This window comes from Armigeres subalbatus, chromosome 3 (assembly GCF_024139115.2).
Source record: "Armigeres subalbatus isolate Guangzhou_Male chromosome 3, GZ_Asu_2, whole genome shotgun sequence".
Classification (NCBI taxonomy): domain Eukaryota; kingdom Metazoa; phylum Arthropoda; class Insecta; order Diptera; family Culicidae; genus Armigeres; species Armigeres subalbatus.
In genome coordinates, this window is record NC_085141.1 from 206,175,566 (window position 1) to 206,202,515 (window position 26,950).

A 26,950-nucleotide genomic window follows, 5' to 3' on the forward strand; every position below is an offset into this window, starting at 1 on the left:
TTTTTCTCAGTTAACTTCATGACAGTGAAAGCATAGCATAGCATAGCATAGCATAGCATAGTTACGGTGTACTTCGTAGATTGGACACTAGTGATACTCATGTTTTTCTTTTGAAATCCTTATTCCGATTGCTATCAGAAATCAAGGTGGGTGTTGTCCTGGATTTCAATCTAAAATAAAAATCACAAAAGCATGAGGATTACTACTCCTGGCCACGCCCATCTTCACCGTAACTTGGGAGGGAGGGAAGTGTTGATGTAGTACTCACTTAACGAGAGGCCCCCGACTCAGCGACACCCTCATAAGTACTACGGAGTTGGATATTGGGGAAGGTATTCGTTGGGTCAGGACTTGCCTGTAGCTGGCAATGTGACCGTGGTAGATCTTACACCGTAACACACCACGCAAAGGTGTCTACCCAGCGTTACGGGAAAATTTTATGAAAAGCTTCAATCAAATAATTCGATTTTTCTCAGTTAACTTCATGACAGTGAAACAGGCATTACCCAAGTAACCATGGAGCTTTATATGCTTGCAAATAATACAGCCATTAAAGTTGACGTAAATTGGAAAAAGGCTTTCATTACTTTGACATGTTGAAATAAAACATAAGTAAAGCATCGCTGCATTCGTAATGCTGAACTAGTGTATCGTTGCATGACAGTTGATGAATAAATGCATCTTTACATCATTAAAACTGATCTAATGCAATTAGCATTTAATATACTGATCTGTGATTGATTACATACAATAAACCATGCTAGGTGGTTACTTGGGTACTATCTTACAGATCTTACAGATTATACAAGTTTTATAAAAATGCGAATTTTAAAAAATATGCGATCATGGGCAGTGTATAGACTGCAGCGATAGATATTTGAACCGTGTGATGACGTTCAATAAATAACCATGAATTTGATGAGGAATTTATTGTGGAATTTTCCGCCATTGTTTCTATCATTTCAATGCCTTTGGTTGTTTGGTGTTTTTGATAAAGTAATTATTTGAAATTTGTAAGAAGAATCCAGACTCCAAAATCAAGGCCTATTATCATTATACTAATCGAATATAGTTTTCATAGTTATCATACCATATATCTAAACGTATGACAATAAGCTTCGTAAATTAGACTCTCTTCATTGTAACACATTACGTACATACCGAGCCCCATGTACATTCCAAATCGAGAGCAGAAAGATCGGTCCTGCCAGGATACGTGAATCCAATTTTTATTTTTATATGATTTCAGATTGATGATAGTGGGTTATTTATACCATCGCACGCGGCAAATCCGTGAAGCCATAATTGTTTTTCGGTGCTTCTCGTTCGATTTTCGCCGCGCAAAGAACCGAACGCTGGAATACATTTTTATCAGAGCAGAAAAAAGAACTTTTAGCTCACATTTGTTGGCGCAAGTTTTAGTAAAAGGAACCCGTCCCTTCCCTCGTTTGCCGCACGCTCTTTTTTTGCTTTCGTTTTCGACTGGATATCAAGGAAAACATGGAAAGTGCAGTTTTTCGATAATAATAAATCGTACTACCCATATAGCAGAGCGTTCGTACATTTGTCGTTTGCGGATAGATAGTTTTTGGTTGATAACAAAATTCGACATGTTGCCCAAAAATAAGCGCAAGCAAAACACACAAGCGTGCCCTCTACTTCGATTGTGTTAACATAAATGACACACCTCGAAAATTCAAAATTAAATTGATCGAGTTTTGGGCGATGGTGGCGTTAAGTTTTTGGTTTATCGGTTGGGATGAAAGATATATATTGCAGGGGAAGGTTTAATATACAATCTTTTTTTTCGGCATCGCAGGGGATCGATTAAATAATATTGAGAAGACCCACTGGTAAAAGCCTGTGACTAAAAAATTCTTCAGTTGACTTTGTTTTATTAACTTGTTTGATGTTCTTTCCTTCAATTTGCAGAAATATTTTACCAATCGCGAAGATGAGAGTTTCACCCCAGATGATGTAGTTCAGCAAATTCCGAACCTAGGTCTAGTGATAGACCTTACATTTACATCGAAATATTACAATCCTTTGGAATTCCAACAACACAAGGTGCAGCACAAGAAGATTCTTACGAAAGGACATGAAATTCCACAAAGGTCGTTGGTGGACGTGTAAGTGTTTCCCTAATTTGATTTAGAATTAATCGGAGTCAATTGGTCTACAACCATGTTTTCGGCATTGACATATTTTACTATGCTAAAAAAAATACATTTTAAGGGGTTACAAACTTTACACCCCTATAACTTTATCTACTTAAGAGATGGAAATTTGGTGTCTTCGACAAAGTGGCTTAAAATTGTCATTTCTACAATGTTTCCATATTATAAAAATAATTTTAGCAATATAATAAAAAATATATTTTTTAAAGTAAATTTTACTTACTCAAAGAAAGTGCTCTTAAAATAAAGACACTCTCCAGAAGACATCAAAAGTGGCTGGCTGCTGGCTCCCAAGATATTGAAAGTTTTCGACTGCTCGACCGGCTACCGTAAAATTGGTGTGATTGTTCGTGTTGACATCCAACGATTTGGTCTTGTTGATGCTGATGGTGAGACCCGTCGTAAAGGAGCGTTCAGCCAGATCGTTCAGCTTACTCTGCATATCAGAGCGCCGTGCTAGTAGAGCACTTGGCATAAGACGAGTTCTTACTATCACATTTAAATCCTCCACTTGATAATAACATTAGCAGATACGTATTTCGACCACAACAGAGTTTGCATATGCCACCGGGGGTGCATGGTTTGATTTTTTTCTCGCCTAGGGATAGAGAAGGTAATTGCATTGTATTTGGAGGACCCTCTGTTAGTGTTACGCGTCGTTATGCTCGTCCAAAGCGCGATCCTCCACAGTTTTCATATGCTACCGGACATGCATGGTGTGGAGTGCGCATTTGATCGTGATCATGCTTGGTTCTTAAAACATATTGCACGATCCGGTCCTTGTGTTTTGCGGTCGGAAAGTAAATTAGTTGATGCGCGTTTGATCGTGTTCCTGCTCGATCTGCAGGTAGTTAATTGGTTTTGCTTTGTGCGGCCGCATAGTAGTTTGTTCAAATGACTGTGTAAAAATCTGGAACGGTCGAATAATTTATCAGAGTGAGACGCAGCGGTAAACACGGTCTTCAAATAGCAAAATCCACTAATATTCCTACTAATATTTCTTCTCTCTTCCTAACTGACTACAAGGACGTGGCGGACGCCGTAATTGATTATTTGAACATTTGAGTCACTGAAATTTGCACACTGAGAATGCTTGAACAATTCCAGTCAATCATTTCAGCGGTTATCAACCTTTTGACGTAGAATTACGCCCTCGGTAAGATAGGGGGTCATTCCTAAGTTTCAAATTTGGGACCGTCACGAAAAGAGGTCAGAAAGTACGAGCCGTTTTTCAACGGATTCCGGAGATTTTGGTATGTAAACTCGATCAGTAAACTCTCTAAAATTTTATACAAATATTGTTAACAATTTATTCAACGCATTTTACTATTTGAAAATTCAATTTCGTCAGCCAATGTTGAATTGCACTTTAACAGTAAATAAGCATAGCATAGCATATGTGATTGTACAAATCGTGGGTGGCTATACAATGCTCAATTGAGCAATCTACTGTATATTGTCGCAAATTGGTACTTGGGATTAGTACCTTTTCCTATACAGTAGCAGTTGTATACCTGGCCACGTCCTTACAATCACGGAAGGAAGGGAAGGAATGTTAGTTCAACATCTACTAGTGGAGATGCAACCCATACTACCTTCATGTCTCGGGAAGGGAAATTATTGTTAGTGGGTAAGGTGAATAATAGGGATCTCTATTCGACAATACAGAGCGTTTGTCAATAACAGTATATACTGAAAAAATATAAAAATATATTCATTAATTTACTTACGAACCGTCCAAAACAGGACAAAGTAACCCGGATCTTACAAATGTTTCGCATCATATACAAAACACGTTCAACCGCACACTTATTCACCGAACGTTAAAAACAGAATCAAAAACTCGGATTTTACGAATGTTCTGCATCGTACCTAAAACACGTCCGATCGCGCACCAATTATTTACTCACTCGACCTATCTGCTTACTGACCAGAAATACAACAAAACAGGCACTGATTGATTTTTATTTCGACCGCACAAAAAAAAACAAAATTGGCCCGCGCGAACTATCTGCCAACTGAGTAGGAACATGACAAAACAGGCACTGATTGGTTTTATTTCGATCGCACAAAACAAACAAAATTGGGTCGCGTGAACTATCTGCTTACTGGGCAGGAACACGACAAAACAGGCACTAATTGCACTTTAACAGTGAATTGCCTACAATTTGGCTATTAGCCAGAAAATGTTGATGATCAAATTTCGTATCCACTATCGTACTATATGTACCTAATTCTGCGTTCAATTTGCGGTCGTATCTTTGATACAACCCTTTACTTTATCTTGAGAGGTAGCTACCCCTTCGAACGTTGACATTTATTGAGGTACCCATCTTGAAAGTAGGCTTCCAAGCCTCTTGAAAAAATAATTCCTCGCCCTTTGTAAGGAGACTTCCGAGCCTCTTGAAAGGACCCTCTGAATCTCTTGAAAGTAGGCTTCCGCGCCTCTTGATAAGAGGTTTCTGGCCTATTGAAAGTACGTTTCCAAGCCTCTTGGAGGTAGAATTCCAAGCTTCTTGAAAGAAGGCTTCTGCCCCTCTTGAAAGGAGCTTTCCGAGCCTTTTGAAAGTGACCTTATAAGCCGCTTGAAAGGTGCCTTCCGAGATTTTTGAAAAAATGGCTTCCGAACCTTCAGAGCCTTTTAAAAGGAGGCTTTCGGTCCTCTTAAAACGAGACTTTTGAATCCCTTGAAAGAAGGCTTCCGGGCCTCTTGAAAGAAGGCTTCCGGGCCTCTTGAAAGAAGGCTTCCAAGCTTTTTGTAAAGAGCTTTCTGAGCCGTTTGGAACGAACCTTTCGAATTTCTTGAAAGGAGCCTTCTGAGCTTTTCGAAAGAATGTTCCAACTCTCTTAAAAGGAGCCTTCAGAACCTTTTGGAAGGAGGCTTCCAGACCTCTTAAAACTAGGCTTGATGAGAGGCTCCTGAACTTCTAGTAGAAAGGCTTCCTAGCCTCTTTAATGGCGGCTCTCAAGCCACTTAAAAGGAGGCTTCCTTTGCATCTTGAAACAATGCTTCTAGAGCCCTTTTGGAAATACGCTACCAAACCTCTTAAAAGTAGAATTCCGAGCTTTTTGAAAAGCTTCCAAGCCTTTTGAATAAAACTTTCCGAGCGTTTTGAAAGGAACCTTTCGAGCCTCTTGAAATTAATCATCCGAGCTTTTTAAAAGCAGGCTTCCGACCCTCTTAAAACGAAGCCTCCAAGCCTCTTGAAACGAGACATCCGGGCCGCTTTAAATAAGGTCTCCAGGTCTCTTGGAAGGAGGCTTTCAGTCCTTTTGGAAGGAGGCTTTCAGGCCTCTTGAAAGGAGGCTTTCAGGCCTCTTCAAACGAGGCTTCTGTGTCTCTTGAAATTGGGCTGGAAGAAGACTGCCAGGCCTCTTGAAAGAAGGCTTTTATGCCTCTTGAAAGGAGATTTCCAGGCATCTTGAAATGAGGCTTCCAGGCCTCTTGCAAGAAGGCTTCCAGTCCTCTTGAAAGTAGGCTTCTAGGCCTCTTGAAAGAAAGCTTCCAGGTCTCTTGACAAGAGGCTTCCATTCCTCTTGAAAGGAGGCTTCCAGGCCTCTTGAAAGTAGGCTTCCAGATCTCTTCAAAGGAGGCTTCCAGGCATCTTGAAATGAGCTTCCAAGCCTTTTGAATTAAACTTTCCGAGCGTTTTGAAAGGAACCTTTCGAGCCTCTTGAAATTAATCATCCGAGCTTTTTAAAAGCAGGCTTCCGACCCTCTTAAAACGAAGCCTCCAAGCCTCTTGAAACGAGACATCCGGGCCGCTTTAAATAAGGTCTCCAGGTCTCTTGGAAGGAGGCTTTCAGTCCTTTTGGAAGGAGGCTTTCAGGCCTCTTGAAAGGAGGCTTTCAGGCCTCTTCAAACGAGGCTTCTGTGTCTCTTGAAATTGGGCTGGAAGAAGACTGCCAGGCCTCTTGAAAGAAGGCTTTTATGCCTCTTGAAAGGAGATTTCCAGGCCTCTTGAAAGAAGGTTTCCAGGCATCTTGAAATGAGGCTTCCAGGCCTCTTGCAAGAAGGCTTCCAGGCCTCTTGAAAGTAGGCTTCTAGGCCTCTTGAAAGAAAGCTTCCAGGTCTCTTGACAAGAGGCTTCCATTCCTCTTGAAAGGAGGCTTCCAGGCCTCTTGAAAGTAGGCTTCCAGATCTCTTCAAAGGAGGCTTCCAGGCATCTTGAAATGAGGCTTCCAGGCCTCTTGCAAGAAGGCTTCCAGTCCTCTTGAAAGTAGGCTTCTAGGCCTTTTGAAAGGAGGCTTCCGGCCTCTTGAAAGTAGGCTTCTAGGCCTCTTGAAAGAAAGCTTCCAGGTCTCTTGACAAGAGGCTTCCATGCCTCTTGAAAGGAGGCTTCCAGACCTCTTGAAAGAAGGCTTCCAGGCCTCTTGAAAGGAGGCTCAAGGCCTCCATATAACTTTAAAAGCGAGGTTTCGAGTTCTTTGATATTGTTTTTGTATCTCGTTTTTAAAAGACAGATCAGTTGTCAAAGATCATCGTCAATAATAACGGAGGAGTTGAACTCACATTTAGGTGTCGAAATGCCTCTGGCCGTTTCCTTAACTAAACCCCCAAAAAACAATGTCCATGAAATGTAATTGAAACCTTGCACAGCTACTATATTAAAATAATACAAAATTGTCAGATTTTAATATAATGATTGTAATAAAATCTTCTAAATTTGTGTACCCCAAAATTTTATCCAGATTTTTCAAGGTTTTAATACAGAACTGTATTGAAATCTACCACCCGCTAGTCGGGTGCACCATCATCAACGATCAGTGCCCACACGGTCTCGTAGGGATCAATCCCTACGTTGTCGAACGTAATGTACAATGGCGTGCCTAGGTTGAAGCCCCCGAAAGGAGTTAAGCTAGTGGGGTTCCATGCCTTTTGAAAGGAGGCTTCCAGGCCTCTTGAAAGGAGGCTTCCAAGCCTCTTCAAAGGAGATTTCCAAGCTTCCGAACGTTTTGAAAAAAGTCTTCTGGACATCTTGAAAGAAGTCCTCCGAGCCTTTTGTAAGGAGACCTTCGAGCTGCTTGGAAAAAGGCTGTACTGTTTGTGGAGAGCAGGATTCTATTGGATTTACTAATCGTCATGCATATTATGTACAAAACAAAGTTTCAATTGGAATTGGAATTGGAATTCATCCGCAATTACTATTTTTTGTTCGAGGTACCCCCTAGGGTCAGTGAAGGTACCCCAGGTTGAGAACCACTGGACTACATCATTGATTTTCTCAAGAACAGAACATTGCCATTGCCAACAGTTTGGAAAATAAGTAAAAATCTTACGATTCTAAATGTTGTCCGAACTTGTACATTGTCACTAAGAGAACATTTTTTGGTATGGGAGTGAAACTGATAGCATCCACATTGCAAGATAGCTCTTTATCAGTACCGCATTGTAATTTAGCACACTGGAGTCGGTTTTTCTATTTTTCTTTGATTTCAGTTGATCAACGGGAGAATTAACGTTAATAAATGAACTTCGTTAACGTTAACCAGACAATCGATATTTGCTCCGACTATTTAAAAAATGCTCTAATTAAAAAACCGTGTAAAAAAAGCCCAAAAAACCGAGTAAATGTCGAAATAGAGATGAGCCAGTCTTGGGCTAAAAATCTTGTTGATAGTGAATAAAAAAACCCAAAATACGCGCAATTTTTTATTCTTTTGAATCTTTTAAGAATCCTGAAGTCCAGAAATAACAATAAAAGCGCGTGGAAAGCGACCTCAGTGTATGATGTGGATTCCGATTTTTTAAGTTGTCAAGTGGGTATGTTTTTGCTATTGGATTGCAATTGTCTAGTGCAAATTAACAAAAGCTTTCGCTAGAAATGGTAAGAAAATATCAAAAATAAAAGAAATTGCCTCACAGTGAATATAAAGGCGAAGGTATAATAATTTAGACGGTATGTAAGGGCCCTCCTTAGCCGTGCGGTAAGATGAGTTTGTACAAAGCAAGACCATGCTAAGGGTGGCTGGGTTCGATTCTCGGTGCCGGTCTAGGCAATTTTCTTTTTGGAAATTGTCTCGAGTTCTACTTTCCTGGGCATAAAAGTATCAACGTGTTAGCGTCATGATATACGAATGCAGAAATGGTAACTTGGCTAAGAAACCTCGCAGTTGATAACTATGGAAGTGCGTAATGAATTCTGCGTGGCGGTAATGTCTCAGTGGGGGATGTAATGCCAATGAAGAAAAAAAGTGTTTACATGTTGTTTTATGGCTTTTGCCAATAGTAAATAGTTTGTGTACGAAGAAATGAACATCCGTCATTATATTAAGCTTGAAGGTTTCGCTGTAGGCCTAAATATCCAATTTGCGCTTCGGGCTCCCATTTATACGCATTGTAAATGAGGGGGCCAAACGCAAAGGGGTGCAAGTGACAAAAACGTAGTTTTGAGAAAAATGGGTGCAAAGTTTTTCAATATTTTTTTCGTTTCATACAAATTGTATGGAAGCTAAAAAAATTACTAAATTTTCTGTGAATTATCACATTTATTATAAACATCGTACAGACTATATCAGAATATTGCCGCAAAGCTCTAGAACCAAAGTATTTTTTGCTATAGTCAACTCAATTTTGACAAAAATGTCACTTACACCCCTCTGCTTCTAACCCCCTCAAATGTTGTTTCTGAACATTTCTCGAGCTGGAGCCAAACGGTGATGTACAGTACGTGTAGGATTTGTAGCGTAGTTTCAGGTCATGTTTGGATGGCGGGGACGTACAAGAATCATTTAAAAGATATAAATTATAGGCAGGAGGTGGTGAACGGTTTAGATTTGCGCATGCCGCGATGCAGTGATATATGCTTTTGCAACAACTAATGGATGTGCCGTTTTGTTAGAACGGAGCGAATAAATCATTCGCCACGAGTGTTTCAAAAACGGCAAGCTGTACTGCTCTAAACTCCTTTTAGGAGATAGAAGAACTTGAGGCATGCAGATAGAAATCTCATCTCTTTGCAATCTTTTCATTCTGCGAACCACCCCATATCGGATCGGCAGGCAGACGGTCGGTGGTGCGTAAAAAGCAGATATCTTCCAGACCACATAAACGTTGTATTAAAATTTATTTATAATCGCTATTGATTTTGAGAGACGGCACTCGTGCTCTTGCGACAGGACCGGAAAGTGCATTTATTGCGCGGTGTTTGCGCTTTCGTTGCAAAGTACATCGGATTTCTACGCGCAAATCGATTGGTTATAGTTCCATCGCTTTTATGCAAATCTATTGCAAATGCATCTAGGAGGGCATGTTTAGGCAGTAAAAGGAGTGAAAATATTAATGTCTCTACTGGATGCAATATTTCACGCTGAATGACTTCATTGGATCAATGCAAAATTAATACTACAAGCACAGCGTTTTGTCAGGTGTTGAGAAGTTTGTTTCGAATACAATTTATTATAAGTTTTGTGATACAGATTCCATTTAAATGACAATTATGTATGGATGTATTTTTGCCGGGGGTTGAAACCCATTGAATACAACATGCTTGGCTATGATTGCATCAAAATATGCATGTCTATTTTCTGAGAAAATTCGAGTTGAGTCTGATTTTCTCTCATTCTGACATCGTATTTGAAATAACAAAAACTATATTGAAAAAACAAATGGTAAATGACGTCAAACAGAAAGTTTATAAGAATAGCTGGTGCTACCCAGCAAGACCAATCAGACATATCTCAAAAATGATTCGATACCTGTCAATAGTAATCTTTCTCTGCGAGTAGGGTTATTTGATAATTATTGAACTTTCATTTTTGAATTTCATTTACGTATATTTCGTTACATGAGACAGATCCTGTGTGAGAACTAATGAATTGTTCAAATCAAGCGAGATTTTTCTTGCTCCCAATAAATAAATAAATTCTACTTCTGGTTTGAAACTTTGCTGATGGTTCTACTTTTTTTTTATCATATTACAGTTTTATACATACGGTTAACAAATTCTTGGAGAAAGACGACAATAAAGGTAAGTTGATTTGTTCATACTCATTATCCTTTAAATGCTGAGGAGTGATTTATTATTATTCTAACCTAGCACATGCAATTACAATCGACACTTATTTTCCAGCGTAAATGCTTAACAGGTTCAAACATGAAACAAATATCATATGTGATGCAGCCGTTGTCAGTAGAACTGGCACAAACGCAATTAACTTTCCGACACTCGCATTGTCCATGTGTTTCTTATTTTAGTCCACGTGCAAACATGTGTTTTGTTTTATTTTGTTTAAACTACGACTTAAAAAGTGTTGGAGCCTTTTGGTCATTTATTAAAATAATATTTCATTTCCTGCGGTGAAATAAGCTTAAGAAGTTTGTTACGACACTTTAGAAGGATTCCAAAAGAGATTCCAGCCATATATCAATTCTGAGATAATATTTTTTATCTTTATTAGCGAGACTTTCAGCCCTAGGAAATGAGATAATATTCTCAAAGTTGGTATTTTTCAAAATAGTGAAACGTTTCAAATTTTACTTTCCATTCTGTAAATCGCACCATACAACTTTAAAAGCGGGATCACGAGTTCTATGAGTTTTTCAACACCCAAAGATTTGACAATTATTGTTTGAAATCTGGGCATAAACAATTCTGTAAGCTTTTTATACAGATATTGTATTAAAATAATACAAATCTGTATTATTTCAATACAACAATTGTATTAAAATCTTCCGAAATTGTATATGCCCAATTATTATACAGTTTCTGTAAGGTTCTTTTGCAGAATTGCATTAAAATCTGCCATCCGCTGGCTGGTTGGGTGAAGGTTTTAACCTTTACTGTACCGACCTATTTTTTTCAGTAACTTTTTTTTCCTTCAATCTTCTCTAACTTGGTCAACTATCCACCGATTTTCATGCTTCTGGTATTGTTGGATCCAGAATCTGGAGACGGAATCTGGAGACGGTTCGTAACATGGTTCCGGAGATATTCCGGATTCCGTTGGGGTAATAGATTATTTTGGCATGAAAAAAATCCTTTTCTCAGCAATTTAACAATTGTAAAATATAAATTCATCGTCAGATGTTATGATACGTAAAGCAGAATGACCTCATAGATTCCCTATGATTATTAGGCCACTTTGGAAGTACCTGGTGCCTGGTACCCTGGGGGAAGTGGCCACTTACCAACCCAATCGAAACCAGGCCTTGTGACGTTTCAAACTTCACGATTTTGCAATGTCAGTGCATTCCTGGTCATTCCAGGCATTATATTTCTGTCTCTGTTCATCTGGCCATGTCTTCGGACCAAGTACCCTCGGGGAAGTGGCCACTTATCAATCCGAATCAAACAACGTCATGCGACGTATCAAACTTCACGATTTTACAATTCCAGTTCATTGCTGGCAATTTCGTATAATTTCTGTCTGTGTTCATTCGGCCATGCCCCGGAGGACCAGGTGCCCTCGGGGAAGTGGCCACTTATCGATCCGAATCAAACAGCGTCATGCGACGTATCAAACTTCATGATTTTACAAAACCAGTTCACTGCTGACAATTTCGTATAATTTCTGTCTGTGTCCATTCGGCCATGCCCCGGACCAGGTGCCCTCGGGGAAGTGGCCACTTATCGATCCGAATCAAACAGCGTCATGCGACGTATCAAACTTCATGATTTTAAATTTCCAGTTCATTGCTGGCAATTTCGTATAATTTATGTCTGTGTCCTTCTGGCCATGTCCCCGGATCAGGTGCCCTGGGGAAGTGGCCACTTATCGATCCGAATCAAACAACGCCATGCGACGTATCAAACTTCATGATTTTACAAAACCAGTTCACTGCTGACAATTTCGTATAATTTCTGTCTGTGTTCATTCGGCCATGCCCCGGAGGACCAGGTGCCCTCGGGGAAGTGGCCACTTATCGATCCGAATCAAACAGCGTCATGCGACGTATCAAACTTCATGATTTTAAATTTCCAGTTCCTTGCGGGCAATTTTGTATAATTAATGTCTGTGTCCTTCTGGCCCTCCTTAGCCGTGCGGTAAGACGCGCAGGTACGAAGCAAGACCATGCTGAGTTTGGCTGGGTTCGATTCCCGGTGCCGGTCTAGGCAATTTTCGGATTGGAAATTGTCTCGACTTCCCTGGGCATAAAAGTATCATCGTGCTAGCCTCATGATATACGAATGCAAAAATGGTAACCTGGCTTAGAAACCTCGCAGTTTATAACTGTGGAAGTGCTTAATGAACACTAAGCTGCGAGGCGGCTCTGTCCACGTGTGGGGACGTAATGCGAATAAGAAGAAGAAGAAGTCCTTCTGGCCATGTCCCCGGACCAGGTGCCTTGGGGGAAGTGGCCCCTTATCGATCCAAATCAAACAGTGTCATGCGACGTATCAATCTTCGTGAATTTTTGAATCCAAATCACTGCTGACTATTTTGTAGAATATTATTTATCTTTGTCTGATTATACATGTTCCGGTTTAGGTTACCTGGAGAATGTGGCCACCATATGATCCATATCGATCCATATCAAACAATTTTATGCGACATATCAAACTTCATAATTGTGTAATTGTTGCTGGCAATTTTATATATTTTCCATCAGTGTTCATCTTGTTGTGATCCGGACTAGTTGCCCTGGGGAAAGTGATCACTTGGGCAGTTCAAACTCGAAAATGTTCGATAATCCCAGGTCCCATATCTGTATTAGCATCTTTTTGACATTCAAGGAGTCCTGGCAAATATTCAAGAAATTTTACAATCCCAATTCCAATCACTAAAATAAAAAAATGAAAAATAAAATCCCAGTTCAAACTTATCGATTTCAATGCGGCATACGACAGTAGAGCTATAGAAAATTATGGACGAAAACATCTTTCTTGGGAAGCTTACAAGACTGATCAAAGCAACGGTAGATGGTTTCAAACGCTGTGGAAGGTTTCTGGTGGAAACTCCAGTTCGTTCGGACTCCGCCGGGGACGATGAAGCTTTGTGCCTGTTGTTCAACATTGCGGAGGGCCGGGTGTAGGAGCTGGGGTAAGATTTTCAACAAATCCAGTCACTTTATTTGTTTTGCGGATAATATGGACATTGTTGGACAAACATTTACAAAGGTGGCAGAATTGTACACCCGCCTCAAACGTGAAGCAACAAATGTTGGACTGTTGGACAATGCCTCGAAGACAAAGTACATGCTAGTGGACGGAAAAAAGATTCACGCCCGTACCAAATGTACCATGTACAGAACGCTCATACGGACATAAAACTTGAACCATGCTCGGAGAGGACTTGCAATTTGGACTATTTGAGAATAGAGTGCTTAGGACCATCTTTAGCGGTGTGCAAGAGGCGAAGGATGAACCACAAGCTCGCACAACTCTATGGCGAACCCAGGCATTGCGCACCTAGACTCGAAACGAGCAAACCATGCAAACTGTCATACGGAAGAGTTACCGAAAGAAGGTGCGCAATGAGGTCGCAGTATCCTGAAGGTAGCGAAAACTGGAAGGGCAGTCTAAATAAATGAACGAATAAACTTAACTTGAGCTTGAGCTTGGTGACAGTACATTTTGTAGATGCTACTCCGTGATTGACTAGTATGAGTGAATAAACTGAACTAGTGAATAAATTATTAGTTCATGATTGGTTTCTCATTATTCTAAGGATTTTCCAAGTTATTTGAGGGAAACCTCTCGCGAAATACTTAGGAATTTCCTCCAGATATTTTGCGAAATTATTTGGGCAATTCTTCGCAATTTTCTCGGGAAATCTTGGGAATTTCATCAGGAAGTTTTTCAGAACTTTCATTGGGAACTCCCATGCGAATTTTGTGAGAATTTCCCCGGGAATGCTTTGGAATATCTACGGGAAATACAGAATTTTCTTTGAAACTTCTTCAGGAAATTCTTTGCATATCCTTTGAGAAATTATGGGAATCTCGTCGGTAAATTCATTGGAACTTCCTCGGAAAACTATAAGTGAGTGACCACCAGAGCACCTGGTCCGAGGCACAATTAAATACACACATAAAGAAATTATTATAAAAAAATCAGCACGGAACTGGTATTGCGAAATCATGAAGTTTGGTACTTCGCATGACATTGTTTGATTCGAATCGATAAGTAGTCAATTCCCCTAGGGCATCTGATCCGGGGCATGGCCAAATGGGCACAGACAGAAAATACACGAAATTTCCTGCAAAAAAATGGTATTGTAAAATCATGTAGTTTGATGATGTAGTCGTATGACGTTGTTTGATTCGGGTCGATAAATAGCCCCTTTCCCGATGGCACCTGGTCCGGGGCATGGCCGAATGGACACAGACAGAAAATATACGAAATTGCCAGCAGTGACCTGGTATTGTAAAATTATAAAGTTTGATTCGTCGCATGACGTTGTTTGGTTCGGATCGATAAGTGGCCACTTCCTCCAGGGCGCCTGATCCGGGGTATAACCAGATGGACATAGACAGAAAATATACGACATTGCCAGCAATGAACTGGTATTGTAGAATTATGAATTTTGATACGTCGCATGACATTGTTGATTCGGATCGATAAGCGGCCACTTCCCGCAGGGCACCTGGTCCGAGGACATGGCCAGATGGACACAGACAGAAAATATACGAAATGGCCAGCAAGGAACTGCTATTGTAAAATCATGCAGTTCCATACGTCGCATGACGTTGTTTGATTCGGATCGATAAGCGGCCGCCTCCCCTAGGGCATCTGGTCCGGGGCATGGCCGAATGGATACAGACCAAAAATATACGAAATTGCCAGCATTGAACTGGTTTTGTAAAATTATGAAGTTTGATACGTCGCATGACATTGTTGACTCGGATAGATAAGTGTCCACTTCCCCCAGGGCACCTAATCCGGGGACATGGTCAGATGTACACAGACATAGAATATACGAAATTGCCAGCAATGAACTGGAATTGTAAAATCATGAAGTCATTGGTCCGGAGACATGGCCAGATGGACAGAGACAGAAATATAATGCCTGGAATGACCAGGAATGCACTGACATTGCAAAATCGTGAAGTTTGAATCGTCACAAGGCCTTGTTTATATTGGGTTGGTAAGTGGCCACTTCCCCCAAGGTACCAGGTACTTCCAAAGTGGCCTAATAATCATAGGGAATCTATGAGGTCATTCTGCTTTACGTATCATAACATCTGTCGATGAATTTATATTTTACATTTGTTAAATTGCTGAGAAAAGGATTTTTTTCCATGCCAAAATAATCTATTACCCCAACGGAATCCGGAATATCTCCGGAACCATGTTACGGACCGTCTCCAGATTCCGGGAACGACTATGAACGACTATATGAAATTCTGGATCCAACAATACCAGAAGCATGAAAATCGGTGGATAGTTGACCAAGTTAGAGTAGATTGAAGGAAAAAAAGTTACTGAAAAAATGGGTCGGTACAGTAAAGGTTAATATAGAATTGTATTCAAATCTACCATCCGCTAGTTGGGAGCAGCATCATCAACGTACAGTGCCTACACGGTCCCGAAAGCTGATATGCCATAATCGCATATTGCACCGTATCTCGCGAGGCGGCATGTGAACTCGCGGGCATGATGCCTATCAAATTGGTGATGAAAAGGAAGACCAGGAGTGCAACGCCCTCAGGGATACCGGTAATGCCCGAAGGAATATTAAGGCAGCAACTGTAGCCTAGGCAGGGGGACTGGTCCTATAGATCGATCAGCCTAAAAAACCTTGGATCCAGAGCATCCTCGCACAACACAGCCAGTACACGACGTTTGCCTGGATCAATACTTCTGCCGACTTCTACGCTAGCGTTGGATACCAAGGCCGATGCGACGCGGACGCTAAGACCTGGATCAAGAAGACCATTTGGGAAGATTTGGATAGCAGCTGGAGGACCTCTACATCGCTACTACTAAGCAAAATCAAGGTTCCACTAAAACTCGGAACGATTTGCCTAATCTTAGGGACGAACAGCCCATTTCTCGTTTGTGGTCAATTGCACAAGGTCACGTGGGTCTCCCGCGATGAATTTACAGAAATTCCAATCGACCACATCTGCGTCAACCGAAAACGGAAACGGAGCCTTTTTAGTGTATCAAACAAACGTAGTCCGATATCGCGTCTGATCATTATCTCCTCATCGGAGAAACGCGCCTATATACTGTTCCAGAAATTATAAGCACACTTGTTTTTTTATATTTCTGACTTTTTTACATTTCTTTTACAATTTTTTTGGCTACGTATAGTTTATTATCTTATCTACTTTCTTCTAGTGTCGAGTTTTGCCGATTTCATGGAATATAAGTCATGTTTTGGGCACACGGTTTTGAGGTGTTTGCACAATACAGTTTCAAGTAGTTTCTTCAAATTTATCATCAATATCCACACTAAATCCATTGCATATGGTCAATACACTTATTTACCAAGCATTACAGGTGTCAAAACTCGTTACCGAATGAGAATTAGAGGCATTTGAAATTCACAGGGTGCTGCTCCGAAAATCGTCAAATAAATGTCGAGCCCTCGTTTTCACTTGTTTAGCCTGTTGTTTGCTTTATTTAATCAGTGTAGACTTATGACTAGGATTCTTAGTGAACCCCAGTATATAGGGTTTCTTACCCCATTCTCGGCCTAACTTGCATACGACTACATTATTTAATCGATATTTATGACAGGAAGCAACTTTTCCTGAGTTTTGTGGGCTGTATAATACTGCATTGAGGTTCACTTCTGATTAAAAAATAGCTATCCGTGCTAAATATCGTTCAAAAAAGCTTTTATTTGATTTTAATTAACGAGGTGCAGCACTCATTTCAGTCATAGCGATTTAATATCCGGCCCACTTCCAAACCAGTTCCCGGCCTAAGCAAAATTTCGCTCAATCTCTCAATTTATTACTCTCTTTCTCTCTCGGGACGGTAGAAAATGCGACGTAAACAAAAATATGCACGTTCCACGACAACAAGATGCCAGATGGTATTATTCATAATCATTTTTATTTGGTTGAAAAAATATATTTACTTATCAAAATTTCTTCCAAATACTTAAAAACAATATTTTTTTCACCTTTTGAAATCGAGAGAATTATAAATAAAATTATAGCGTCAACGTATTAGACAGTTTTCCTATTAACAATGAAGGATCATTTTCATACTCCTGGCGTTTTGGCAGCACGGTGCGGCAAGAAGTTCTTGGGCCGAGGTGATTTTTTGTTCAGTTTGAGGATACATTTTAAAATGTATTCAAATGTGTTTAAATAAGTTCTAGTGAAACAAAAAATTAGGAAGAATTGAAGCGCGTGTGTTTAGAATTATGGTGCGGTGATTAACAGCTTCAAGCAATTGTTGTATCGAGCACTGTGACGATTCTCAGGTAGGTGTTTATTTGATGATACCGTTTTGTAAAAGTGGAAAGAATCACTCCGGCTCAGTGGTGTGGCATCGGAGAGCGAAATTTTGAAATCTACATTTTTATTTTCTACAATTGGATCAATTAGGAGTAAAACAAGTGGTTGAAAAATATTGAGTATTGTTAAAAATAAATGGGAGACTTTTTAAAAATTATCAATCATGAACCTACGGCTTTCAAACAGTATAAATCATTAATTTTCTGTGCAGTGAGCCGGGAACCGGGTCCATAGGCCCAAGTAGTGATTTACCCTATCAACCGCTGCAGTAATTTGATTTTTATAATTTTATGCTACGATGGTATCAATTTATTATTATTTACCTAGATGAAGTTCTGCATTTTTCGAGGTTTTCTAACCTTCGTCACATATTTGCAACCACTTCTACACGACAAGACTAATATGACTATACACTTCCAATGAAAATTCGACTAATCTAATAGCTCCACGTTTCTTACCAGGTGATTTTTTTAAAAGCACCGTGAAAATGGTCAATTTGTGCAAAGCAATTTTTCTGAACCAAAATAGAAGCTAAATATTTTTTTTAACTTAGCGCAAAATATTCAGAAAAATTTCATCACGTTTATTAAATGGATATTATCTGTAGGATGCATCTAAATTTTCACGGAACATTATACGCATTTCAATTTGCCGACTATTTTTTAGTGTGCTTATAATTTCTGGAACAGTCTATACGCAGGAGAGGAGAGTGTTGGACGACGATTCAGCACACGCCGATTGGAATATGCCACGGTGAAATAGTCCTTCGTTGGAAAACTGGAGACTCGTTCCGCAGATATTCCGGCAGGTGGTAGCGTGGTCTTAGATAGACCGCCATCAAGAACCGCCTTCATCGTCACCCTATGGACAAATGGACGAACTACACACCCAGAGAATGCATCACCGATGAGACCTCGAGGGAGGTAGACGAACGAAGAGAAGCCAAAGCCGCGATAGAGCGAACAAATAACCAGAGAAGCCAGAATCTTTGCCTGTCAACTATACTCGGCTGTGGAGAGTTAAGTGACATGCCCAAGTGAGCGTGAGCGGACTCTCTCGCTGATGAAGGAGAGAGGAAGAGAGCCGCAGTAACCGGGGACATTCGTTTGTTATGATATCTCATGACGCTTAAGTGGGCCGAAGATGAATGCAATGATGCCTGTGGCGGACACGAATGGTCAGCACTGACTGACCCAACATATAAGATGAAACGGGGCGAGGCATTATGTTGCTGTGTACCGTTCTCAAAGTCCTTTGCAAGGTTATCCTAGCCCGGATTCAGGAGATGATTGATGCGACTCTCCGGCAGCATCAGGCTGAATTTCGTGCCCATATTGTCACGCTCCGCATCATTCTGAAGCAGGAAATCCAAGAGCCCTTTTATTTGGTTTTCATTGACTACGAAAAAGCTTTTGACCGTCTCAATCAGAATATGTAGGGCGCCATGACACAAGGGGATTCCTGATAAAATCATCGGCCTCATCGAGGCACAATACGAGCCCTGCCTCATCGAGGCACAGTACAGAGTGCTTGGGATCTCCAGTAGTCTTGCGAGCAATGGCGTAGGATTGCCGAACCGGAGATGGTGAGTTCGATTCTCGGTCCGGTCCAGGATGTTTTCGGGTTGGAAACATTCTCGACACCCTGGGCATAGTGTATCCATTGTACTTGTCATACAAGGTACATACATATATACTCATGCAATGGCGGGCATAGAAAAGCTTTCAATCAATAACTGAGCAAATGCTAATAGAATACTAAGTTGAAAAACAGGGCAAATTCCAGTTGGAATGTAGAGCCATTGAAAAAGTTTATTTATTTATTTATTTTTTATTTTTTTTTTCTGGAGCAGGGAAAAGCCCATTTGAGTAGAGCTAGAGTAGAGTTCTGCACAACGGGGTCTTGCCGACGTGAGGCATCGCAATCGACATAATTCTGGTATGTGCCATCGACCGTGAACCAAACCGCGGGCTGATATTGCAGCCTATAATCGTGGAGCAACTATGGCAAACGGAAGAAGGCACTAGAACGGAACGTATACCCAGGCACATTGATGTCCATTAGCGCCAACATATTCTCCAACCAGTGGCAAAAAAGTCGCTTTCGCGTTTCTCCTACGCTGCGGTTTTCGCTGAGTGAAAGCTCTTGAGTATTCCTTTTAGCTATGTAGGTTTTCTTTTAAACTACGCTTAATGAGAAAGCGTCATTATCAGTATAATGAAAATATAAATGTTCCTCATACTAATTTGCATGCAAACTTGAAACGGCTTTAGCAGAAACTGATTTTGTAGTTTTAATCCAAATGAACTCAAATTTCCAGAGGAAATTCATAATATGATAAAGAATCAGATGAGCGCTGTGGAGCAAAATTGATTTTTTGAACCACCCTAATACATATATACATACATACATACATACATACATACATACATACCTACATACATACATGGCGTGGTGGACCTCTTTTCCCGAGCAACTCGTGGGACCAAAATGGAAAACCAAGTCAATTCTTCAATTAGTGGTAGTAGTGTAGGCGACAACCCCTTCGCAAGAGGTGGGTTGTTCAGGTCTCCGCCTAGGAGGCCAGAGGCAATAGTCGGCAGCTCAGTGCGCAGCGCCAGCGTGGGTCACTCAACCTTCCTCTCGACTATAAAAACGCCGGTAGGGGTTATTGACGGCCCATGGCTTGTGGAGGCGATGAACCGCAAACGCGATGGGCTTTCGGCCTTCGAGGTGGCGACGGAACAGCTGGACGCCATCATCGACTTTGCGTCATCGAAGCATAATATCAGCAAGGACCTCAAGAGGAGCTTGCAAAAACTTCGAAAGTCGATGCTGGACGCCAAGCTGGAGAGGGCGGTCGGGACGGCCAAGTGTAAACCCGTGAAATCGGTGGAGTCGAGGTCTACCCAGACTGAGGCCCAAGGATTCGCGGACTCAGGCAAGGTCGAATCGACCGAAGGCGTGCCAGCGAAGACGGTGGTCCCAAAGTCTACCCAGACTGAGGCTCAAGTATTTGCGGGTACGTCGGGGGTGACTGCTCCAACGGAGCAGACACAAAAACGGGGGAGACAGTCTCCAGGGGATGAGCTTCCTGGGGGCCGCTCCAAAACGCGGAGGGTTACTACCCCGAACAAGGGTAGTGGGGCTGGGAATCTGAACCCCGGTCAGGTACCTCCAAAACCGGGGGAGGAAGGACCTGGAAAGGTCCGTCCACTCAGGCAAGACGGTGGTAAGGGGTTACGGCAGGCTGAAAGTTCTCAGCCGCACCAGACCAGGGAAATAGAGGGAAATGACGCCTCCTGGACCCTGGTCAAGAACAAGAGGAAACCGAAGACGTCAAGGGCCGAAAAGAAGGCCCAGGCGAATGAGGGTAGCAAGAAGTCTAGGGTAGGCGCCAATCGCTCCAGGGGCGATGCCCTAGTCATCACGGCGGACGAGGCTAAGTACTCGGATGTTTTGAAGGCGATGAGGAGTGACGTCAAGCTCGGTGAACTCGGCGCCGACGTACGTCGAATAAGACGTACCCGGATGGGCGAGATGATACTCGAGCTGAAGCGGGGCGTCTCGCAAAGGGCGCCGCCTACAAGAAGTTGGCGGAGGAGGTCCTAGGCGAGACGGTCAAGGTGAGGGCACTCACGACGGAGGTGAATCTAAGGGTTAAAGACCTGGACGAGATCACTGAAGTCGAAGAGCTCGTCACGGCACTGCGGCGACAGTGTGAAGTGGAGACGCCCACCGCAGCCGTTCGGCTACGGAAAGGTCCGGCAGGGACGCAGGTAGCATTGGTTCGGCTATCTGCAGCGGACGCCTCCAAGGTAGTCAAGTTAGGGAGCGTCAAGGTGGGATGGTCGGTATGCCCTGTGCGCATATACGAGCAACCCGAAGTTTGCTTCAAGTGCCTGGAACCGGGGCACAAGCAATGGGACTGCAAAGGCCCTGATAGAAGCAATCTCTGCCGACGCTGCGGATTGGAGGGACATAAGGCACAATGCTGCACGAACCCTCCCAATTGTTTGATTTGTTCCAGCAAAGCTGTGAACAGCAAGCACCCCATGGGGGGTTCGATGTGCCCGGCGTTTAAGCGTGCTGAAAAATCAAAGTGCAGGTAAAGCAGCTGGCTTGCTCGGCTTCGCCCGAGTGTTTGGTGTGCGCAGGTTTAGAGGAAACGGCGGAACACGTGTTGTTCGTGTGCTCACGTTTTCGCGCAATGCGTGACCGCATGCTTGCCATATGTGGTCTGGACACTACCCCGGACAACCTAGTTCGGAGGATGTGTAAAGATGAAGTTGGCTGGAACGCCGTTTTATCGGCTATCGCCCAAATCGTCTCGGAGCTACACAGAAGGTGGCGCGTGGACTCAAGGATGGCTAGTTCAGGCGCAAATAAGAGGTGGTCCAAGGGATCGGAGTCGGCTTCATTGGTCATACCGGTGGTCATGCTCTGTGGTCGAACTCGATCCTTTTATCGAACAAGTGGCCGCGCGAAGAACAACATGGTATCGTCGCTTTCGCGGCGTCGGTCAAACGGGCGGGTTCCGAGCCCGAGGACGGAAAGGGGTCCTCGTCAAGGCTGGGGCAGGCGTAGGCCTCGCGTCGGCAAGTCCCTCTGTGTGCTGGCGAATAGGCCCTATCGCAGAAAGGTCAATTTGGGGTGCACGCGGCATCATCATTCTTGATACCAGTCATGCAGAGGGAAGCAGGCGCGAAGTCGACCCTTCCCACCTTCTGAGGACATAGGGCGTGGTAAGGCCACCTGGAAAGCCGGCAATGCGCTGGCACGATACCATGGTGTTCTTCTAATAAAACGAGTTACGATTTTCGGTGCTGCAAGGACACGCAGCTAACCTCGAGGGTGCGTTGTGCACTGGCCCCCCTTTGAAGCATTACTTTCTGGTTGTACCGAAGGGACTATGGGCTTGGCGGGAATGGAAACGGTTTAGCGGGTCGGGGATGTAGTCCTGCCTCCCTCGGTGATCCCTAACCCCGCACTTCCTGGTCAACCCAGGATGTCTGTTGAGCAGATTCCCCCTCCATTGTTTAGGAAGAAAAAAAAAACCTACATACATACATACATACATGCATCTGCATCATTAAATGTACTTCTGGACCTTCTTAATTTGACAACATTCGTGGTTACTCCTGGAATGATTATCGCTGCTGCCAAAAAGTTGAAAAGCTCCTTCTCCTTTGGTCCTGATGGCATCCCATCTGTTGTGTTCTGTCGTTGTGCAGCTGTTTTTGCTGAGCCGCTTTACTCCATTTTTAATCGATCACCGGACGACGGCATTTTTCCGGACATTTGGAAACAATCCTATATGTTTCCGGTCTACAAAAATGGTGATAGAAAGGATGTCAAGAACTATCGAGGAATAACCAACTTGTCTGCAGCATCAAAGTTATTCGAAATAATTGTCAGTGATGTTATTCTTAGCCAATCGAAGAACTACATATCTAATGATCAGCATGGTTTTATGCCGGGTAGATCAGTCACTACAATCACTCAACTTCACTCACTTGAATTACTGCTATGGAGAATAAGGCTCAAGTAGATGTTATCTACACCGATTTGAAGGCTGCTTTCGACAAGAACGACCACAACATCATGTTGTCCAAACTATCGTGCCTCGGAGCAACCACCAAACTCACTTCATGGCTTGGTTCTTACCTAACTGGCAGAACACTTCATGTGAAATTTGACTCTTGCGTTTCGTCCCCTATCTGCAACTTATCTGGCATGCCACAAGGAAGCAACATGGGACCTCTGCTGTTTACACTCTACTTCAACGACGTTGCATCGAAATTGGGTTTGGATTGCAGAATTATCTATGCAGACGACCTGAAAATATATCTAATAGTACGATCAGTTGATGACTGTCGTCGTCTGCAAAGTTTGTTGAACGTGTTCATTACCTGGTGCTATCAGAACAAATTGACTGTCAGTGTTCCAAAGTGCTCTGTTATGACCTTCCATCGTTCAAAACACCCATTATTGTTTGATTTATGTATTGATGGAACCACACTTCAAAGTGTTACAGAGGTTACTGATCTTGGAGTTGTGTTGGATCCAAAACTGACGTTCAACGTCCATTATACGTCGATAACTGCCAAGGAAAACCGCCAGCTGGGTTTCATATCGGAAATTGCGAAGGACTTCACTGATCCACATTGCTTGAAGTCCTTGTACTGTGCGCTGGTGCGACCTATCGTGGAAACCGCTTCTAATGTCTGGACTCCGAATGACGTTGTATGGAACTTGAGAATGGAACGTGTCCAATGGAGGTTTATTCGAATGGCCCTGCGTCATTTACCATGGCGTGATCCACTTAATCTTCCTCCATATCCTGCTCGGTGCAAATTGCTCAATATGTACACCCTCGAAAGAAGGCGAAAGCTGCAGCAAGCGACATTAGACAATAGACTACTGTGCAGAGAAATCGACTCTTCTCGGTTGCTCGGGCTACTGGATATTCGTGCCATTCAACGACCTCTTTGACAACGATCACTACTGCAGGATCGATTTCATCGTTCGTTCTTTGAACCAGTCTCTGCAATGATCAGGACATTTACAATGGTTGAGGAGCTTTTTGACTTTACGAGACGAGCCAGCCTTGGGCTGAAAGTCTCGATAATAAAGACAAAAAAAAAGCTTTTTGTCTTTTGCGAAGCACCCGAACGTTTTAAAAATATGGTCACTATTATTGTAACCGTTTCCGTTTTTTTCAGTTTCAATCATTAAGACTAAGCTGTCAGATGAATTATAATTGAATAACTAAATAAATAAATAAATATTAGAGTGGGGCACAGTTATATGGAAAAACGCAAACATCAACCAATCAAGTGAGATCAAGGTTTTTCTGGATCGTTTTGGGACCCCAATCAACTGTGCAAAATATGGGCTCGATTGGTTGCTTCCTCGCTCGCTTTTGTACAAACTTCAAACGCGATGCGGAAAGCGAGGAAGCATCCGATCGGGCCCAAATTCTGCACAGTTGTTTAGGATCCAGAATAGTTTCGAAAAAAACATTGATTTGAAAAAATGACCATGACGCCCCACTCTAATACATATATACATACATAGATATATTGTTTTTTCGTCTGTTTTGTATTTCATAAGTTCAAAACATTGTTATTCACAGGCAAAGTAATTGGCGTTCATTGCACCCATGGCTTGAACCGAACTGGATATTTTGTGTGCGCTTACATGATCTTAGTACAGGGTCAGGAACCCCGATCAGCGATAAAAGGTAAGTGGCCTATCGGGTTTTGGATTAATGAATTCTTGTAGGAAACGTCTTTATTTCAAAGGTTTCCAGCCGATGCTGGCTCGCCTCTCATATGAAATTTATTAATTACGACGCATATACTACCTATGATCCCATATCAGCCCCATCTTTGCAAGATTTCCTATTCATATGGAACAAATATGCGATTGTGGGCAGTATAGCATTTATTACAATTGTACTATAGAGATGGTCATTTCATATTTTGTAAATCTGAACTCGAATTATATTAATTTCGGGTCCAAATTCAGAATGTCAAATTTCGTAAAACTCGGATCTGTCGCTCACCTAAGCGTCTATTTTGTATACGAAAATCCGTGCCAGACCAAAACAAAATTCAATTACCTGTAGCGATCTGATTTTTTGTTTCTTTTCCTCTTATAACTTACTTAAATTGTACCCAACTTACAAAAAAAATGGAAATCGGACTCTTCGAAAATTTATTGAAAGCTTCCGAACTCGGCATGAATTTAACCTGCAAAAATAGAACCCGTACTTGAGGGTTTAACACCCAGAAACCTGACCATCTCTACACTACCCATAAATTCAGAACAATCCCACGTTTGTTTGATTTTCTATCTACAAGGAACTGTTGTAAATGTATTTAAACGTCCTATCGTTGTGGTATGTCCTAATGTTGCGGTAGTGTTAAAATAGTCCATTCTGGATATAATAGCATTAAAAGCAATTGTGGATACGCTAAAACTCATCGAATTAACGACTAGAACACCTTGTGTTTGACATAGTTCCGTTCAAAATTATGAAAAATCAACATTTTTCATTAAAAATTGGAATCTTTTGAGCCTATCATTGCGGTAGTGCTAAGGTCCTATTGTTGTGGTATCGATTTCCATAAGAATTGCATGCAATACCGTAATTATACTGCCGTGAATCGCATACCTGTCCCATCTTTGCTGAGTTTCCTATTCATATGGGACAAATATGCGATTCACGACAGTATAGGACTGACCTTGAAAAAATGTCGCAACGATTGGCACCTGCGTCCTATTATTGCGGTAGTTTGTTTTTATTGTGAATAAAACAAAACAACATAAGTTTAGCACAATTGACGTAATATTTACGAATCTATAGTTAACGAGCAACCTTCGACCACCGCAATGTAGAAAAAGACCAACATGTAATTTTTAAAGAATTTTTGAAATCAATTTTATTTTGACACGGTGCTAAACCCCTCCATAATAGGTCGTTTTACCCTACTGTAGTATGTTTTAGAAATCAATGTTTAATAGATTTGTTTTAATTTTACTCAAAAGCATTTAATGATGCGCGAACTCATTCGATGGAAAGAGCCAACTACCTGAACCATTTGAGAGGTCTGAAACCATCCAGTTATGATCCTTCGCTGCATCCACCAACCGATAATCAAGAAAAGGACAGATATAGAAGAGAAGCTAGAAGCAACGGGCGGCACCATTCGGACCGTTATGCTGGAAACTGGCGGGATAGATCTCGAGAAACCGACCACAGGCAAGATTTTAGTCGATCTCGATACAGTTATGATTATGGGGGCTACTGGAGAAGCAGAGAATGGCAAGATGGTGACCGTTACAGTAGAAGTGACTGTTGGAGAAATAACTACAGAAACAACGATCGTTATGAAAATCGTCGAGATAGGTCAAGGAGTAACGGCGAGGAAGCTAGCACCTCAGAGTATCGTCCTCGGAATAGAGAAGATGATTATAGCAGAAACAAGCGGACTCGCAATACTGACAATAGTTTATGAAATTAACAACGGTTTATGAGGTTGTTATTTATATATAATGCATAAGTAAATAAAATTAACATACAATTACTATTTCCAAAAACTGTAGCAAACTTTATTTCACAAAAGAAATACCGTGACCAGCGTTGATAATGGGAATATTAAGAAAAACAAAATCGGTAAAATCGAAAAACGTCTAAAAATGGCCTCGCTAAGCAGCGCTAAAACGCACGTAAGCAAATTTTTCTCTACTTTGAGCGAAAAAACATTTAGACTCATTTTTAAAAAAAGCGAAGTGCAAAAGCAGGTTATTTGTTGCTTCAATATGATGAAAATCGGCTCTCAGAGTGTAATCTCTATCTTATAGAAAGCAATTTATGTTGCGCAAAATATGGCACAAAATTTAC

General features: G+C 41.7%; 1 protein-coding gene across 1 annotated transcript in view; it reads left to right on the forward strand.

The window, feature by feature from the left end:
• Nucleotides 1-26,646, forward strand: part of LOC134227509 (RNA/RNP complex-1-interacting phosphatase homolog) — a 95,336-nt gene extending 68,690 nt beyond the window's left edge. Inside the window, exons 3-6 of the mRNA XM_062709056.1 lie at nucleotides 1,933-2,129; nucleotides 10,101-10,147; nucleotides 24,677-24,784; nucleotides 26,095-26,646. Coding sequence (XP_062565040.1) covers nucleotides 1,933-2,129; nucleotides 10,101-10,147; nucleotides 24,677-24,784; nucleotides 26,095-26,564 — 822 coding nt within the window. The 3' untranslated portion in view covers nucleotides 26,565-26,646. The remainder of the gene's footprint in view (nucleotides 1-1,932; nucleotides 2,130-10,100; nucleotides 10,148-24,676; nucleotides 24,785-26,094) is intronic.
• The last annotated feature ends 304 nt before the right edge of the window (nucleotides 26,647-26,950 follow it).